Raw genomic sequence first — 17096 nt, 5'->3', positions numbered from 1 at the left:
TTTAGGGTTAAAGTAGTGGGATGGTGTAGGATCCTTTAGGGTTAAAGTAGTGGGATGGGATGGTGTAGGACCCTTTAGGGTTAAAGTAGTGGGGTGGGATGGTGTAGGATCCTTTAGGGTTAAAGTAGTGGGATGGGATGGTGTAGGGCCCTTTAGGGTTAAAGTAGTGGGATGGGATGGTGTAGGATCCTTTAGGGTTAAAGTAGTGGGATGGTGTAGGATCCTTTAGGGTTAAAGTAGTGGGATGGTGTAGGACCCTTTAGGGTTAAAGTAGTGGGATGGTGTAGGATCCTTTAGGGTTAAAGTAGTGGGATGGGATGGTGTAGGACCCTTTAGGGTTAAAGTAGTGGGATGGGATGGTGTAGGACCCTTTAGGGTTAAAGTAGTGGGATGGTGTAGGATCCTTTAGGGTTAAAGTAGTGGGATGGTGTAGGATCCTTTAGGGTTAAAGTAGTGGGATGGGATGGTGTAGGATCCTTTAGGGTTAAAGTAGTGGGATGGTGTAGGACCCTTTAGGGTTAAAGTAGTGGGATGGTGTAGGACCCTTTAGGGTTAAAGTAGTGGGATGGTGTAGGACCCTTTAGGGTTAAAGTAGTGGGATGGTGTAGGACCCTTTAGGGTTAAAGTAGTGGGTTGGTGTAGGATCCTTTAGGGTTAAAGTAGTGGGATGGGATGGTGTAGGACCCTTTAGGGTTAAAGTAGTGGGATGGTGTAGGACCCTTTAGGGTTAAAGTAGTGGGATGGGATGGTGTAGGACCCTTTAGGGTTAAAGTAGTGGGATGGTGTAGGATCCTTTAGGGTTAAAGTAGTGGGATGGTGTAGGACCCTTTAGGGTTAAAGTAGTGGGATGGGATGGTGTAGGACCCTTTAGGGTTAAAGTAGTGGGATGGGATGGTGTAGGATCCTTTAGGGTTAAAGTAGTGGGATGGTGTAGGACCCTTTAGGGTTAAAGTAGTGGGATGGTGTAGGACCCTTTAGGGTTAAAGTAGTGGGATGGGATGGTGTAGGACCCTTTAGGGTTAAAGTAGTGGGATGGTGTAGGATCCTTTAGGGTTAAAGTAGTGGGATGGTGTAGGACCCTTTAGGGTTAAAGTAGTGGGATGGGATGGTGTAGGATCCTTTAGGGTTAAAGTAGTGGGATGGTGTAGGACCCTTTAGGGTTAAAGTAGTGGGATGGTGTAGGATCCTTTAGGGTTAAAGTAGTGGGATGGTGTAGGACCCTTTAGGGTTAAAGTAGTGGGATGGTGTAGGACCCTTTAGGGTTAAAGTAGTGGGATGGTGTAGGACCCTTTAGGGTTAAAGTAGTGGGATGGTGTAGGATCCTTTAGGGTTAAAGTAGTGGGATGGTATAGGATCCTTTAGGGTTAAAGTAGTGGGATGGTGTAGGATCCTTTAGGGTTAAAGTAGTGGGATGGTGTAGGACCCTTTAGGGTTAAAGTAGTGGGATGGTGTAGGACCCTTTAGGGTTAAAGTAGTGGGATGGTGTAGGACCCTTTAGGGTTAAAGTAGTGGGATGGTGTAGGACCCTTTAGGGTTAAAGTAGTGGGATGGTGTAGGATCCTTTAGGGTTAAAGTAGTGGGATGGTGTAGGATCCTTTAGGGTTAAAGTAGTGGGATGGTGTAGGACCCTTTAGGGTTAAAGTAGTGGGATGGGATGGTGTAGGACCCTTTAGGGTTAAAGTAGTGGGATGGTGTAGGGTCCTTTAGGGTTAAAGTAGTGGGATGGGATGGGATAGGACCCTTTAGGGTTAAAGTAGTGGGATGGTGTAGGACCCTTTAGGGTTAAAGTAGTGGGATGGTGTAGGATCCTTTAGGGTTAAAGTAGTGGGATGGGATGGTGTAGGACCCTTTAGGGTTAAAGTAGTGGGATGGTGTAGGATCCTTTAGGGTTAAAGTAGTGGGATGGGATGGTGTAGGACCCTTTAGGGTTAAAGTAGTGGGATGGTGTAGGACCCTTTAGGGTTAAAGTAGTGGGATGGTGTAGGATCCTTTAGGGTTAAAGTAGTGGGATGGTGTAGGATCCTTTAGGGTTAAAGTAGTGGGATGGTGTAGGATCCTTTAGGGTTAAAGTAGTGGGATGGTGTAGGATCCTTTAGGGTTAAAGTAGTGGGATGGTGTAGGACCCTTTAGGGTTAAAGTAGTGGGATGGTGTAGGATCCTTTAGGGTTAAAGTAGTGGGATGGTGTAGGATCCTTTAGGGTTAAAGTAGTGGGATGGTGTAGGACCCTTTAGGGTTAAAGTAGTGGGATGGTGTAGGACCCTTTAGGGTTAAAGTAGTGGGATGGGATGGTGTAGGATCCTTTAGCGTTAAAGTAGTGGGATGGGATGGTGTAGGACCCTTTAGGGTTAAAGTAGTGGGATGGTGTAGGATCCTTTGGGGTTAAAGTAGTGGGATGGTGTAGGACCCTTTAGGGTTAAAGTAGTGGGATGGGGTAGGATCCTTTAGGGTTAAAGTAGTGGGGTGGTGTAGGATCCTTTAGGGTTAAAGTAGTGGGGTGGTGTAGGACCCTTTAGGGTTAAAGTAGTGGGATGGTGTAGGACCCTTTAGGGTTAAAGTAGTGGGATGGGATGGTGTAGGATCCTTTAGGGTTAAAGTAGTGGGATGGTGTAGGATCCTTTAGGGTTAAAGTAGTGGGATGGGATGGTGTAGGATCCTTTAGGGTTAAAGTAGTGGGATGGTGTAGGATCCTTTAGGGTTAAATTAGTGGGATGGGATGGTGTAGGACCCTTTAGGGTTAAAGTAGTGGGATGGGATGGTGTAGGACCCTTTAGGGTTAAAGTAGTGGGATGGTGTAGGATCCTTTAGGGTTATAGTAGTGGGATGGTGTAGGATCCTTTAGGGTTAAAGTAGTGGGATGGTGTAGGATCCTTTAGGGTTAAAGTAGTGGGATGGGATGGTGTAGGACCCTTTAGGGTTAAAGTAGTGGGATGGTGTAGGATCCTTTAGGGTTATAGTAGTGGGATGGTGTAGGATCCTTTAGGGTTAAAGTAGTGGGATGGTGTAGGATCCTTTAGGGTTAAAGTAGTGGGATGGTGTAGGATCCTTTAGGGTTAAAGTAGTGGGATGGTGTAGGATCCTTTAGGGTTAAAGTAGTGGGATGGTGTAGGATCCTTTAGGGTTAAAGTAGTGGGATGGTGTAGGACCCTTTAGGGTTAAAGTAGTGGGATGGGATGGTGTAGGATCCTTTAGGGTTAAAGTAGTGGGATGGTGTAGGACCCTTTAGGGTTAAAGTAGTGGGATGGTGTAGGACCCTTTAGGGTTAAAGTAGTGGGATGGTGTAGGATCCTTTAGGGTTAAAGTAGTGGGATGGGATGGTGTAAAATCCTTTAGGGTTAAAGTAGTGGGATGGTGTAGGACCCTTTAGGGTTAAAGTAGTGTGATGGTGTAGGACCCTTTAGGGTTAAAGTAGTGTGATGGTGTAGGACCCTTTAGGGTTAAAGTAGTGGGATGGTGTAGGACCCTTTAGGGTTAAAGTAGTGGGATGGGATGGTGTAAAATCCTTTAGGGTTAAAGTAGTGGGATGGGATGGTGTAGGATCCTTTAGGGTTAAAGTAGTGGGATGGTGTAGGACCCTTTAGGGTTAAAGTAGTGGGATGGGATGGTGTAGGATCCTTTAGGGTTAAAGTAGTGGGATGGGATGGTGTAGGACCCTTTAGGGTTAAAGTAGTGGGATGGGATGGTGTAGGATCCTTTAGGGTTAAAGTAGTGGGATGGTGTAGGATCCTTTAGGGTTAAAGTAGTGGGATGGTGTAGGATCCTTTAGGGTTAAAGTAGTGGGATGGTGTAGGACCCTTTAGGGTTAAAGTAGTGGGATGGTGTAGGATCCTTTAGGGTTAAAGTAGTGGGATGGTGTAGGATCCTTTAGGGTTAAAGTAGTGGGATGGTGTAGGATCCTTTAGGGTTAAAGTAGCTGGATGGGATGGTGTAGGATCCTTTAGGGTTAAAGTAGTGGGATGGTGTAGGACCCTTTAGGGTTAAAGTAGTGGGATGGGATGGTGTAGGACCCTTTAGGGTTAAAGTAGTGGGATGGTGTAGGATCCTTTAGGGTTAAAGTAGTGGGATGGTGTAGGATCCTTTAGGGTTAAAGTAGTGGGATGGTGTAGGATCCTTTAGGGTTAAAGTAGTGGGATGGTGTAGGATCCTTTAGGGTTAAAGTAGTGGGATGGTGTAGGACCCTTTAGGGTTAAAGTAGTGGGATGGTGTAGGATCCTTTAGGGTTAAAGTAGTGGGATGGTGTAGGACCCTTTAGGGTTAAAGTAGTGGGATGGTGTAGGATCCTTTAGGGTTAAAGTAGTGGGATGGGATGGTGTAGGATCCTTTAGGGTTAAAGTAGTGGGATGGGATGGTGTAGGATCCTTTAGGGTTAAAGTAGTGGGATGGGATGGTGTAGGATCCTTTAGGGTTAAAGTAGTGGGAGGGTGTAGGATCCTTTAGGGTTAAAGTAGTGGGATGGTATAGGACCCTTTAGGGTTAAAGTAGTGGGATGGTGTAGGATCCTTTAGGGTTAAAGTAGTGGGATGGTGTAGGATCCTTTAGGGTTAAAGTAGTGGGATGGTGTAGGATCCTTTAGGGTTAAAGTAGTGGGATGGTGTAGGACCCTTTAGGGTTAAAGTAGTGGGATGGGATGGTGTAGGACCCTTTAGGGTTAAAGTAGTGGGATGGTATAGGATCCTTTAGGGTTAAAGTAGTGGGATGGTGTAGGACCCTTTAGGGTTAAAGTAGTGGGATGGTGTAGGATCCTTTAGGGTTAAAGTAGTGGGATGGTGTAGGACCCTTTAGGGTTAAAGTAGTGGGATGGGATGGTGTAGGATCCTTTAGGGTTAAAGTAGTGGGATGGGATGGTGTAGGATCCTTTAGGGTTAAAGTAGTGGGATGGGATGGTGTTGGACCCTTTAGGGTTAAAGTAGTGGGATGGTGTAGGACCCTTTAGGGTTAAAGTAGTGGGAGGGTGTAGGATCCTTTAGGGTTAAAGTAGTGGGATGGGATGGTGTAGGATCCTTTAGGGTTAAAGTAGTGGGATGGTGTAGGATCCTTTAGGGTTAAAGTAGTGGGATGGTGTAGGATCCTTTAGGGTTAAAGTAGTGGGATGGTGTAGGACCCTTTAGGGTTAAAGTAGTGGGAGGGTGTAGGATCCTTTAGGGTTAAAGTAGTGGGATGGTGTAGGATCCTTTAGGGTTAAAGTAGTGGGATGGGATGGTGTAGGATCCTTTAGGGTTAAAGTAGTGGGATGGTGTAGGATCCTTTAGGGTTAAAGTAGTGGGATGGTGTAGGACCCTTTAGGGTTAAAGTAGTGGGATGGTGTAGGATCCTTTAGGGTTAAAGTAGTGGGATGGGATGGTGTAGGATCCTTTAGGGTTAAAGTAGTGGGATGGTGTAGGACCCTTTAGGGTTAAAGTAGTGGGAGGGTGTAGGATCCTTTAGGGTTAAAGTAGTGGGATGGTATAGGACCCTTTAGGGTTAAAGTAGTGGGATGGTGTAGGATCCTTTAGGGTTAAAGTAGTGGGATGGTGTAGGATCCTTAGGGTTAAAGTAGTGGGATGGGATGGTGTAGGATCCTTTAGGGTTAAAGTAGTGGGATGGTGTAGGACCCTTTAGGGTTAAAGTAGTGGGATGGTGTAGGATCCTTTAGGGTTAAAGTAGTGGGATGGTGTAGGATCCTTAGGGTTAAAGTAGTGGGATGGGATGGTGTAGGATCCTTTAGGGTTAAAGTAGTGGGATGGTGTAGGACCCTTTAGGGTTAAAGTAGTGGGATGGTGTAGGACCCTTTAGGGTTAAAGTAGTGGGATGGTGTAGGATCCTTTACGGTTAAAGTAGTGGGATGGTGTAGGATCCTTTAGGGTTAAAGTAGTGGGATGGGATGGTGTAGGACCCTTTAGGGTTAAAGTAGTGGGATGGTGTAGGATCCTTTAGGGTTATAGTAGTGGGATGGTGTAGGATCCTTTAGGGTTAAAGTAGTGGGATGGTGTAGGATCCTTTAAGGTTAAAGTAGTGGGATGGTGTAGGATCCTTTAGGGTTAAAGTAGTGGGATGGTGTAGGATCCTTTAGGGTTAAAGTAGTGTGATGGTGTAGGACCCTTTAGGGTTAAAGTAGTGGGATGGTGTAGGACCCTTTAGGGTTAAAGTAGTGGGATGGGATGGTGTAAAATCCTTTAGGGTTAAAGTAGTGGGATGGGATGGTGTAGGATCCTTTAGGGTTAAAGTAGTGGGATGGTGTAGGACCCTTTAGGGTTAAAGTAGTGGGATGGGATGGTGTAGGATCCTTTAGGGTTAAAGTAGTGGGATGGGATGGTGTAGGACCCTTTAGGGTTAAAGTAGTGGGATGGTGTAGGATCCTTTAGGGTTAAAGTAGTGGGATGGTGTAGGACCCTTTAGGGTTAAAGTAGTGGGATGGTGTAGGATCCTTTAGGGTTAAAGTAGTGGGGTGGTGTAGGATCCTTTAGGGTTAAAGTAGTGGGATGGTGTAGGATCCTTTAGGGTTAAAGTAGTGGGGTGGTGTAGGATCCTTTAGGGTTAAAGTAGTGGGAGGGTGTAGGACCCTTTAGGGTTAAAGTAGTGGGATGGTGTAGGACTCTTTAGGGTTAAAGTAGTGGGATGGTGTAGGACCCTTTAGGGTTAAAGTAGTGGGATGGTGTAGGATCCTTTAGGGTTAAAGTAGTGGGATGGGATGGTGTAGGACCCTTTAGGGTTAAAGTAGTGGGATGGTGTAGGACCCTTTAGGGTTAAAGTAGTGGGATGGTGTAGGACCCTTTAGGGTTAAAGTAGTGGGATGGGATGGTGTAGGATCCTTTAGGGTTAAAGTAGTGGGATGGTGTAGGATCCTTTAGGGTTAAAGTAGTGGGATGGTGTAGGACCCTTTAGGGTTAAAGTAGTGGGATGGGATGGTGTAGGATCCTTTAGGGTTAAAGTAGTGGGATGGTGTAGGACCCTTTAGGGTTAAAGTAGTGGGATGGTGTAGGATCCTTTAGGGTTAAAGTAGTGGGATGGTGTAGGATCCTTTAGGGTTAAAGTAGTGGGATGGGATGGTGTAGGACCCTTTAGGGTTAAAGTAGTGGGATGGGATGGTGTAGGACCCTTTAGGGTTAAAGTAGTGGGATGGGATGGTGTAGGATCCTTTAGGGTTAAAGTAGTGGGATGGTGTAGGATCCTTTAGGGTTAAAGTAGTGGGATGGTGTAGGATCCTTTAGGGTTAAAGTAGTGGGATGGTGTAGGACCCTTTAGGGTTAAAGTAGTGGGATGGTGTAGGATCCTTTAGGGTTAAAGTAGTGGGATGGTGTAGGATCCTTTAGGGTTAAAGTAGTGGGATGGTGTAGGATCCTTTAGGGTTAAAGTAGTGGGATGGGATGGTGTAGGATCCTTTAGGGTTAAAGTAGTGGGATGGTGTAGGACCCTTTAGGGTTAAAGTAGTGGGATGGGATGGTGTAGGACCCTTTAGGGTTAAAGTAGTGGGATGGTGTAGGATCCTTTAGGGTTAAAGTAGTGGGATGGTGTAGGATCCTTTAGGGTTAAAGTAGTGGGATGGTGTAGGATCCTTTAGGGTTAAAGTAGTGGGATGGTGTAGGATCCTTTAGGGTTAAAGTAGTGGGATGGTGTAGGACCCTTTAGGGTTAAAGTAGTGGGATGGTGTAGGATCCTTTAGGGTTAAAGTAGTGGGATGGTGTAGGACCCTTTAGGGTTAAAGTAGTGGGATGGTGTAGGATCCTTTAGGGTTAAAGTAGTGGGATGGGATGGTGTAGGATCCTTTAGGGTTAAAGTAGTGGGATGGGATGGTGTAGGATCCTTTAGGGTTAAAGTAGTGGGATGGGATGGTGTAGGATCCTTTAGGGTTAAAGTAGTGGGATGGGATGGTGTAGGATCCTTTAGGGTTAAAGTAGTGGGATGGTGTAGGACCCTTTAGGGTTAAAGTAGTGGGATGGGATGGTGTAGGACCCTTTAGGGTTAAAGTAGTGGGATGGGATGGTGTAGGATCCTTTAGGGTTAAAGTAGTGGGATGGGATGGTGTAGGATCCTTTAGGGTTAAAGTAGTGGGATGGTGTAGGATCCTTTAGGGTTAAAGTAGTGGGATGGTGTAGGATCCTTTAGGGTTAAAGTAGTGGGATGGTGTAGGACCCTTTAGGGTTAAAGTAGTGGGATGGTATGGTGTAGGATCCTTTAGGGTTAAAGTAGTGGGATGGGATGGTGTAGGACCCTTTAGGGTTAAAGTAGTGGGATGGTGTAGGACCCTTTAGGGTTAAAGTAGTGGGATGGTGTAGGACCCTTTAGGGTTAAAGTAGTGGGATGGTGTAGGACCCTTTAGGGTTAAAGTAGTGGGATGGGATGGTGTAGGACCCTTTAGGGTTAAAGTAGTGGGATGGTGTAGGATCCTTTAGGGTTAAAGTAGTGGGATGGTGTAGGATCCTTTAGGGTTAAAGTAGTGGGATGGTGTAGGACCCTTTAGGGTTAAATTAGTGGGATGGGATGGTGTAGGATCCTTTAGGGTTAAAGTAGTGGGATGGTGTAGGATCCTTTGGGGTTAAAGTAGTGGGATGGTGTAGGACCCTTTAGGGTTAAAGTAGTGGGATGGTGTAGGACCCTTTAGGGTTAAAGTAGTGGGATGGTGTAGGACCCTTTAGGGTTAAAGTAGTGGGATGGTGTAGGATCCTTTAGGGTTAAAGTAGTGGGATGGTGTAGGACCCTTTAGGGTTAAAGTACTGGGATGGTGTAGGATCCTTTAGGGTTAAAGTAGTGGGATGGGATGGTGTAGGACCCTTTAGGGTTAAAGTAGTGGGATGGTGTAGGACCCTTTAGGGTTAAAGTAGTGGGATGGTGTAGGACCCTTTAGGGTTAAAGTAGTGGGATGGGATGGTGTAGGATCCTTTAGGGTTAAAGTAGTGGGATGGTGTAGGACCCTTTAGGGTTAAAGTAGTGGGATGGTGTAGGATCCTTTAGGGTTAAAGTAGTGGGATGGTGTAGGACCCTTTAGGGTTAAAGTAGTGGGATGGTGTAGGATCCTTTAGGGTTAAAGTAGTGGGATGGTGTAGGACCCTTTAGGGTTAAAGTAGTGGGATGGGATGGTGTAGGACCCTTTAGGGTTAAAGTAGTGGGATGGGATGGTGTAGGATCCTTTAGGGTTAAAGTAGTGGGATGGTGTAGGACCCTTTAGGGTTAAAGTAGTGGGATGGTGTAGGACCCTTTAGGGTTAAAGTAGTGGGATGGTGTAGGACCCTTTAGGGTTAAAGTAGTGGGATGGTGTAGGATCCTTTAGGGTTAAAGTAGTGGGATGGGATGGTGTAGGACCCTTTAGGGTTAAAGTAGTGGGATGGGATGGTGTAGGATCCTTTAGGGTTAAAGTAGTGGGATGGTGTAGGACCCTTTAGGGTTAAAGTATTGGGATGGGATGGTGTAGGACCCTTTAGGGTTAAAGTAGTGGGATGGTGTAGGACCCTTTAGGGTTAAAGTAGTGGGATGGGATGGTGTAGGACCCTTTAGGGTTAAAGTAGTGGGATGGTGTAGGATCCTTTAGGGTTAAAGTAGTGGGATGGTGTAGGATCCTTTAGGGTTAAAGTAGTGGGATGGTGTTGGACCCTTTAGGGTTAAAGTAGTGGGATGGTGTAGGACCCTTTAGGGTTAAAGTAGTGGGATGGGATGGTGTAGGACCCTTTAGGGTTAAAGTAGTGGGATGGTGTAGGATCCTTTAGGGTTAAAGTAGTGGGATGGTGTAGGATCCTTTAGGGTTAAAGTAGTGGGATGGTGTTGGACCCTTTAGGGTTAAAGTAGTGGGATGGTGTAGGACCCTTTAGGGTTAAAGTAGTGGGATGGTGTAGGATCCTTTAGGGTTAAAGTAGTGGGATGGTGTAGGACCCTTTAGGGTTAAAGTAGTGGGATGGGATGGTGTAGGACCCTTTAGGGTTAAAGTAGTGGGATGGTGTAGGACCCTTTAGGGTTAAAGTAGTGGGATGGTGTAGGATCCTTTAGGGTTAAAGTAGTGGGATGGTGTAGGACCCTTTAGGGTTAAAGTAGTGGGATGGTGTAGGACCCTTTAGGGTTAAAGTAGTGGGATGGGATGGTGTAGGATCCTTTAGGGTTAAAGTAGTGGGATGGTGTAGGATCCTTTAGGGTTAAAGTAGTGGGATGGTGTAGGACCCTTTAGGGTTAAAGTAGTGGGATGGTGTAGGACCCTTTAGGGTTAAAGTAGTGGGATGGTGTAGGATCCTTTAGGGTTAAAGTAGTGGGATGGGATGGTGTAGGACCCTTTAGGGTTAAAGTAGTGGGATGGTGTAGGACCCTTTAGGGTTAAAGTAGTGGGATGGTGTAGGACCCTTTAGGGTTAAAGTAGTGGGATGGTGTAGGGCCCTTTAGGGTTAAAGTAGTGGGAGGGTGTAGGATCCTTTAGGGTTAAAGTAGTGGGATGGTGTAGGATCCTTTAGGGTTAAAGTAGTGGGATGGGATGGTGTAGGATCCTTTAGGGTTAAAGTAGTGGGATGGGATGGTGTAGGACCCTTTAGGGTTAAAGTAGTGGGATGGTGTAGGACCCTTTAGGGTTAAAGTAGTGGGATGGTGTAGGACCCTTTAGGGTTAAAGTAGTGGGATGGTGTAGGATCCTTTAGGGTTAAAGTAGTGGGGTGGTGTAGGATCCTTTAGGGTTAAAGTAGTGGGATGGTGTAGGACCCTTTAGGGTTAAAGTAGTGGGATGGGATGGTGTAGGATCCTTTAGGGTTAAAGTAGTGGGATGGTGTAGGATCCTTTAGGGTTAAAGTAGTGGGATGGTGTAGGATCCTTTAGGGTTAAAGTAGTGGGATGGTGTAGGACCCTTTAGGGTTAAAGTAGTGGGATGGTGTAGGATCCTTTAGGGTTAAAGTAGTGGGATGGTGTAGGATCCTTTAGGGTTAAAGTAGTGGGATGGTGTAGGATCCTTTAGGGTTAAAGTAGTGGGATGGTGTAGGATCCTTTAGGGTTAAAGTAGTGGGATGGTGTAGGATCCTTTAGGGTTAAAGTAGTGGGATGGTGTAGGACCCTTTAGGGTTAAAGTAGTGGGATGGGATGGTGTAGGACCCTTTAGGGTTAAAGTAGTGGGATGGTGTAGGATCCTTTAGGGTTAAAGTAGTGGGATGGGATGGTGTAGGATCCTTTAGGGTTAAAGTAGTGGGATGGTGTAGGACCCTTTAGGGTTAAAGTAGTGGGATGGTGTAGGATCCTTTAGGGTTAAAGTAGTGGGATGGTGTAGGACCCTTTAGGGTTAAAGTAGTGGGATGGTGTAGGATCCTTTAGGGTTAAAGTAGTGGGATGGTGTAGGATCCTTTAGGGTTAAAGTAGTGGGATGGTGTAGGATCCTTTAGGGTTAAAGTAGTGGGATGGTGTAGGACCCTTTAGGGTTATAGTAGTGGGATGGTGTAGGATCCTTTAGGGTTAAAGTAGTGGGATGGTGTAGGATCCTTTAGGGTTAAAGTAGTGGGATGGTGTAGGACCCTTTAGGGTTAAAGTAGTGGGATGGTGTAGGACCCTTTAGGGTTAAAGTAGTGGGGTGGTGTAGGATCCTTTAGGGTTAAAGTAGTGGGGTGGTGTAGGATCCTTTAGGGTTAAAGTAGTGGGATGGGATGGTGTAGGATCCTTTAGGGTTAAAGTAGTGGGATGGTGTAGGACCCTTTAGGGTTAAAGTAGTGGGATGGTGTAGGACCCTTTAGGGTTAAAGTAGTGGGGTGGTGTAGGACCCTTTAGGGTTAAAGTAGTGGGATGGTGTAGGATCCTTTAGGGTTAAAGTAGTGGGATGGGATGGTGTAGGACCCTTTAGGGTTAAAGTAGTGGGATGGTGTAGGACCCTTTAGGGTTAAAGTAGTGGGATGGTGTAGGATCCTTTAGGGTTAAAGTAGTGGGATGGTGTAGTACCCTTTAGGGTTAAAGTAGTGGGATGGTGTAGGATCCTTTAGGGTTAAAGTAGTGGGATGGGATGGTGTAGGATCCTTTAGGGTTAAAGTAGTGGGATGGGATGGTGTAGGACCCTTTAGGGTTAAAGTAGTGGGATGGTGTAGGACCCTTTAGGGTTAAAGTAGTGGGATGGTGTAGGATCCTTTAGGGTTAAAGTAGTGGGATGGGATGGTGTAGGACCCTTTAGGGTTAAAGTAGTGGGATGGTGTAGGACCCTTTAGGGTTAAAGTAGTGGGATGGTGTAGGATCCTTTAGGGTTAAAGTAGTGGGATGGTGTAGGACCCTTTAGGGTTAAAGTAGTGGGATGGTGTAGGATCCTTTAGGGTTAAAGTAGTGGGATGGTGTAGGATCCTTTAGGGTTAAAGTAGTGGGAGGGTGTAGGATCCTTTAGGGTTAAAGTAGTGGGATGGTGTAGGATCCTTTAGGGTTAAAGTAGTGGGGTGGTGTAGGACCCTTTAGGGTTAAAGTAGTGGGATGGTGTAGGACCCTTTAGGGTTAAAGTAGTGGGAGGGTGTAGGACCCTTTAGGGTTAAAGTAGTGGGATGGTGTAGGACCCTTTAGGGTTAAAGTAGTGGGATGGTGTAGGACCCTTTAGGGTTAAAGTAGTGGGATGGGATGGTGTAGGACCCTTTAGGGTTAAAGTAGTGGGATGGTGTAGGATCCTTTAGGGTTAAAGTAGTGGGATGGGATGGTGTAGGACCCTTTAGGGTTAAAGTAGTGGGATGGTGTAGGACCCTTTAGGGTTAAAGTAGTGGGATGGTGTAGGACCCTTTAGGGTTAAAGTAGTGGGGTGGTGTAGGATCCTTTAGGGTTAAAGTAGTGGGATGGTGTAGGACCCTTTAGGGTTAAAGTAGTGGGATGGTGTAGGATCCTTTAGGGTTAAAGTAGTGGGATGGGATGGTGTAGGATCCTTTAGGGTTAAAGTAGTGGGATGGGATGGTGTAGGATCCTTTAGGGTTAAAGTAGTGGGATGGGATGGTGTAGGATCCTTTAGGGTTAAAGTAGTGGGATGGTGTAGGACCCTTTAGGGTTAAAGTAGTGGGATGGTGTAGGATCCTTTAGGGTTAAAGTAGTGGGATGGTGTAGGATCCTTTAGGGTTAAAGTAGTGGGGTGGTGTAGGACCCTTTAGGGTTAAAGTAGTGGGATGGGATGGTGTAGGATCCTTTAGGGTTAAAGTAGTGGGATGGTGTAGGACCCTTTAGGGTTAAAGTAGTGGGATGGTGTAGGATCCTTTAGGGTTAAAGTAGTGGGATGGGATGGTGTAGGACCCTTTAGGGTTAAAGTAGTGGGATGGGATGGTGTAGGACCCTTTAGGGTTAAAGTAGTGGGATGGTGTAGGATCCTTTAGGGTTAAAGTAGTGGGATGGGATGGTGTAGGACCCTTTAGGGTTAAAGTAGTGGGATGGTGTAGGATCCTTTAGGGTTAAAGTAGTGGGATGGTGTAGGACCCTTTAGGGTTAAAGTAGTGGGATGGTGTAGGACCCTTTAGGGTTAAAGTAGTGGGATGGTGTAGGATCCATTAGGGTTAAAGTAGTGGGATGGGATGGTGTAGGACCCTTTAGGGTTAAAGTAGTGGGATGGTGTAGGATCCTTTAGGGTTAAAGTAGTGGGATGGTGTAGGACCCTTTAGGGTTAAAGTAGTGGGAGGGTGTAGGATCCTTTAGGGTTAAAGTAGTGGGATGGTGTAGGATCCTTTAGGGTTAAAGTAGTGGGATGGGATGGTGTAGGACCCTTTAGGGTTAAAGTAGTGGGATGGTGTAGGAACCTTTAGGGTTAAAGTAGTGGGATGGTGTAGGATCCTTTAGGGTTAAAGTAGTGGGATGGTGTAGGATCCTTTAGGGTTAAAGTAGTGGGATGGTGTAGGATCCTTTAGGGTTAAAGTAGTGGGATGGGATGGTGTAGGATCCTTTAGGGTTAAAGTAGTGGGATGGTGTAGGACCCTTTAGGGTTAAAGTAGTGGGATGGGATGGTGTAGGACCCTTTAGGGTTAAAGTAGTGGGATGGTGTAGGATCCTTTAGGGTTAAAGTAGTGGGATGGTGTAGGATCCTTTAGGGTTAAAGTAGTGGGATGGTGTAGGACCCTTTAGGGTTAAAGTAGTGGGATGGTGTAGGACCCTTTAGGGTTAAAGTAGTGGGATGGTGTAGGATCCTTTAGGGTTAAAGTAGTGGGATGGTGTAGGACCCTTTAGGGTTAAAGTAGTGGGATGGTGTAGGATCCTTTAGGGTTAAAGTAGTGGGATGGGATGGTGTAGGACCCTTTAGGGTTAAAGTAGTGGGATGGGATGGTGTAGGATCCTTTAGGGTTAAAGTAGTGGGATGGGATGGTGTAGGACCCTTTAGGGTTAAAGTAGTGGGATGGGATGGTGTAGGATCCTTTAGGGTTAAAGTAGTGGGATGGGATGGTGTAGGACCCTTTAGGGTTAAAGTAGTGGGATGGTGTAGGATCCTTTAGGGTTAAAGTAGTGGGATGGGATGGTGTAGGACCCTTTAGGGTTAAAGTAGTGGGATGGTGTAGGATCCTTTAGGGTTAAAGTAGTGGGATGGTGTAGGATCCTTTAGGGTTAAAGTAGTGGGATGGTGTAGGACCCTTTAGGGTTAAAGTAGTGGGATGGTGTAGGATCCTTTAGGGTTAAAGTAGTGGGATGGTGTAGGACCCTTTAGGGTTAAAGTAGTGGGATGGTGTAGGATCCTTTAGGGTTAAAGTAGTGGGATGGTGTAGGATCCTTTAGGGTTAAAGTAGTGGGATGGGATGGTGTAGGACCCTTTAGGGTTAAAGTAGTGGGATGGTGTAGGATCCTTTAGGGTTAAAGTAGTGGGATGGTGTAGGACCCTTTAGGGTTAAAGTAGTGGGATGGTGTAGGATCCTTTAGGGTTAAAGTAGTGGGATGGTGTAGGATCCTTTAGGGTTAAAGTAGTGGGATGGTGTAGGATCCTTTAGGGTTAAAGTAGTGGGATGGTGTAGGATCCTTTAGGGTTAAAGTAGTGGGATGGGGTAGGATCCTTTAGGGTTAAAGTAGTGGGATGGTGTAGGACCCTTTAGGGTTAAAGTAGTGGGATGGTGTAGGACCCTTTAGGGTTAAAGTAGTGGGATGGTGTAGGACCCTTTAGGGTTAAAGTAGTGGGATGGGCTGGTGGGTTTTGGGGGATAGTGTATAGCTGCAGGGTTAGATGGTGGTGCAATTTACATTTTTCCCCATTCCCCTTTTTTGGGGGGGAGACCAAAATATGCAAAACTGCACTCTGACCTGCAAAAGGCAGCAATATGCAATACAGAGTCTCGTCTGACGAAAAGTCACACGAAGAAGAAAAATAATTAGGGTACACGAGAGTAAGACTTGGACCTGATTGTAACAACAACAACAAAATATACGACCATTTTGATAGTGGGAGTGTGACTCTGTTAGCTTGCCCTTTAATTCAACAACTGCAGAGTTTGTGCTTCAGTTTTTAAGACAGTACTTACGGGTGTTAATCCGTTCTCCTGTCTCTTCCTCTTCCAATGTGACAGTTATCTCTCCCGTCTCCTTCACTCCAAAAACGGTATCCTCCTCTTCCTCTTTCACTGTAACAGCCTCATCCTCTACTTTTGTTACTGTGACATCCTCTTCTTCCTTCTCTTCTTTCACGACAACGTTCAGCCACAGACCCTCTTTCTCCGTCCAGCAGACCGCCTCTTCTTCAACAGGAGGCGAGTAGCTTGGTGAACTCATGGTCGGGGATGTTAGCTAACAGTTAGCTAGCTAGGCTAATGCTAACTTAACCAGCCAGCTACGTTAGCTAACTAATAACAATAACAACGTAAATATGCAATGAAATTATATAACTAGCTAAACGACAGAACTGTGTTCAAAACACAGTGGCTAATATTCATTAAAGCGCGTTAATATTTCGGCTAGCAAGCTACCGAGGAAGCTGACCATTTTTCATTGAACTATAAAAGAACGTGGCTGGGTTGTCACTAGTTACCACAGCCACAAAGTCAGAATTGTCTACGTTAAAAAAAACAAATAGCAATTTATATTTTATTTTTGGTCATAATTTAAAGGTTAGGGTTAGGCATAAGGTTAGTAATGTGGTTAAGATTAGTTTTTTTTTAATTATCTGATTTTTAATAAGAAAAGAGGTTGTCGAAATGGGCGGGGTTTAGCCATCATTACGTCTTTGTGACTGTGGTAACTAGTGATGACCGAATAGCTTGTTGTTGAAGAAGCGTCCCGGTCTACTAGCGCCTGACTCCCGGGGAAGGACCTGCCTGAAACACCCTCATCGCCGTCTGCTGACCGGAGTGTGTAACGCAGTTTGAGGGAAAGTTTTTATTTAAAATTTTCAAACCAAAAACTTTCTAATTTTTTCAACGAATTTATTTTATTTTTCAAGAATTATATTAAACGTATTATAGAGGGAACGTCAAAATTCAAATTTCTAATTGATCATTTAGAGGCTGGGATTCTCTCTATATCTCTCCACACGCCAACACAGTCGACTCATAGCAGTTGTCTTGGAAACCTCCCTCTCACTCTCTCTCAACGCAGTAGCATTTCTCTACGGAACCTCTAAAGGTACATTTTTAAATAATATTAAAAATTATATGTAGAACCTAGTCCCCAATCCTGACACGTTGCCTGTTATGAAGGTGGTCTTGGTGGCGTGTATTGCATTGGTAAACAAGTGCACAGCGCAAACAGAGAGAAAAAATCCAAGAAAAATGTGTTATCATTGTGAGTGCGACTGAGCGCATGACAAGGATCTGATGAATGCTTCGTCCTCACCGGCAGCTGAGCCTGTTCAGGGATGTGACACCTTAAAGTAAACCGTGGTTAAGTTGGTCAGAGTTCCGAGATTCGCCAGACGGTCGGACCTTCAAAACTTCGCAAACGACGTGACCTTCATACCTCAGGTTAGGAAAGACAGTGCGCGGGTATTTTCCCGATTCCTATATCCGAGTTTCATACTCACCACCGCAACAGCGCAAGCAGCCTGATGCACTGTCAAAAGCAACTAGTTAGGGACCGTCAATAAAGTGCATGATCACAATATTCAAATGTCAATAGCTCTTCAACCACTTGTGTTATCAACCCCATTTCAATTGTCCATTATTCCTGACTTAGAGAGGCATGTTGCAAACTCTTGGGATTCTCATACAATTATTCAAATTTCTAGATATATACAGTACCAGTCAAGAGTTTGGACACACCT

At 45.5% G+C, this 17096-nt stretch overlaps 1 protein-coding gene across 1 annotated transcript in view; it reads right to left on the bottom strand.

Annotated features, from left to right (window-relative positions):
* LOC129839929 (gastrula zinc finger protein XlCGF17.1-like) overlaps positions 1-15863 on the bottom strand; it is a 30683-nt gene extending 14820 nt beyond the window's left edge. Inside the window, exon 1 of the mRNA XM_055907652.1 lies at positions 15364-15863. Within this exon, the coding sequence (XP_055763627.1) occupies positions 15364-15610 (247 nt within the window). The 5' untranslated portion in view covers positions 15611-15863. The remainder of the gene's footprint in view (positions 1-15363) is intronic.
* Positions 15864-17096: the final 1233 nt, after the last annotated feature.

Source organism: Salvelinus fontinalis, chromosome 40, assembly GCF_029448725.1.
Source record: "Salvelinus fontinalis isolate EN_2023a chromosome 40, ASM2944872v1, whole genome shotgun sequence".
Taxonomy (NCBI): domain Eukaryota; kingdom Metazoa; phylum Chordata; class Actinopteri; order Salmoniformes; family Salmonidae; genus Salvelinus; species Salvelinus fontinalis.
This window is presented reverse-complemented; position numbering and strand designations above follow the sequence as displayed.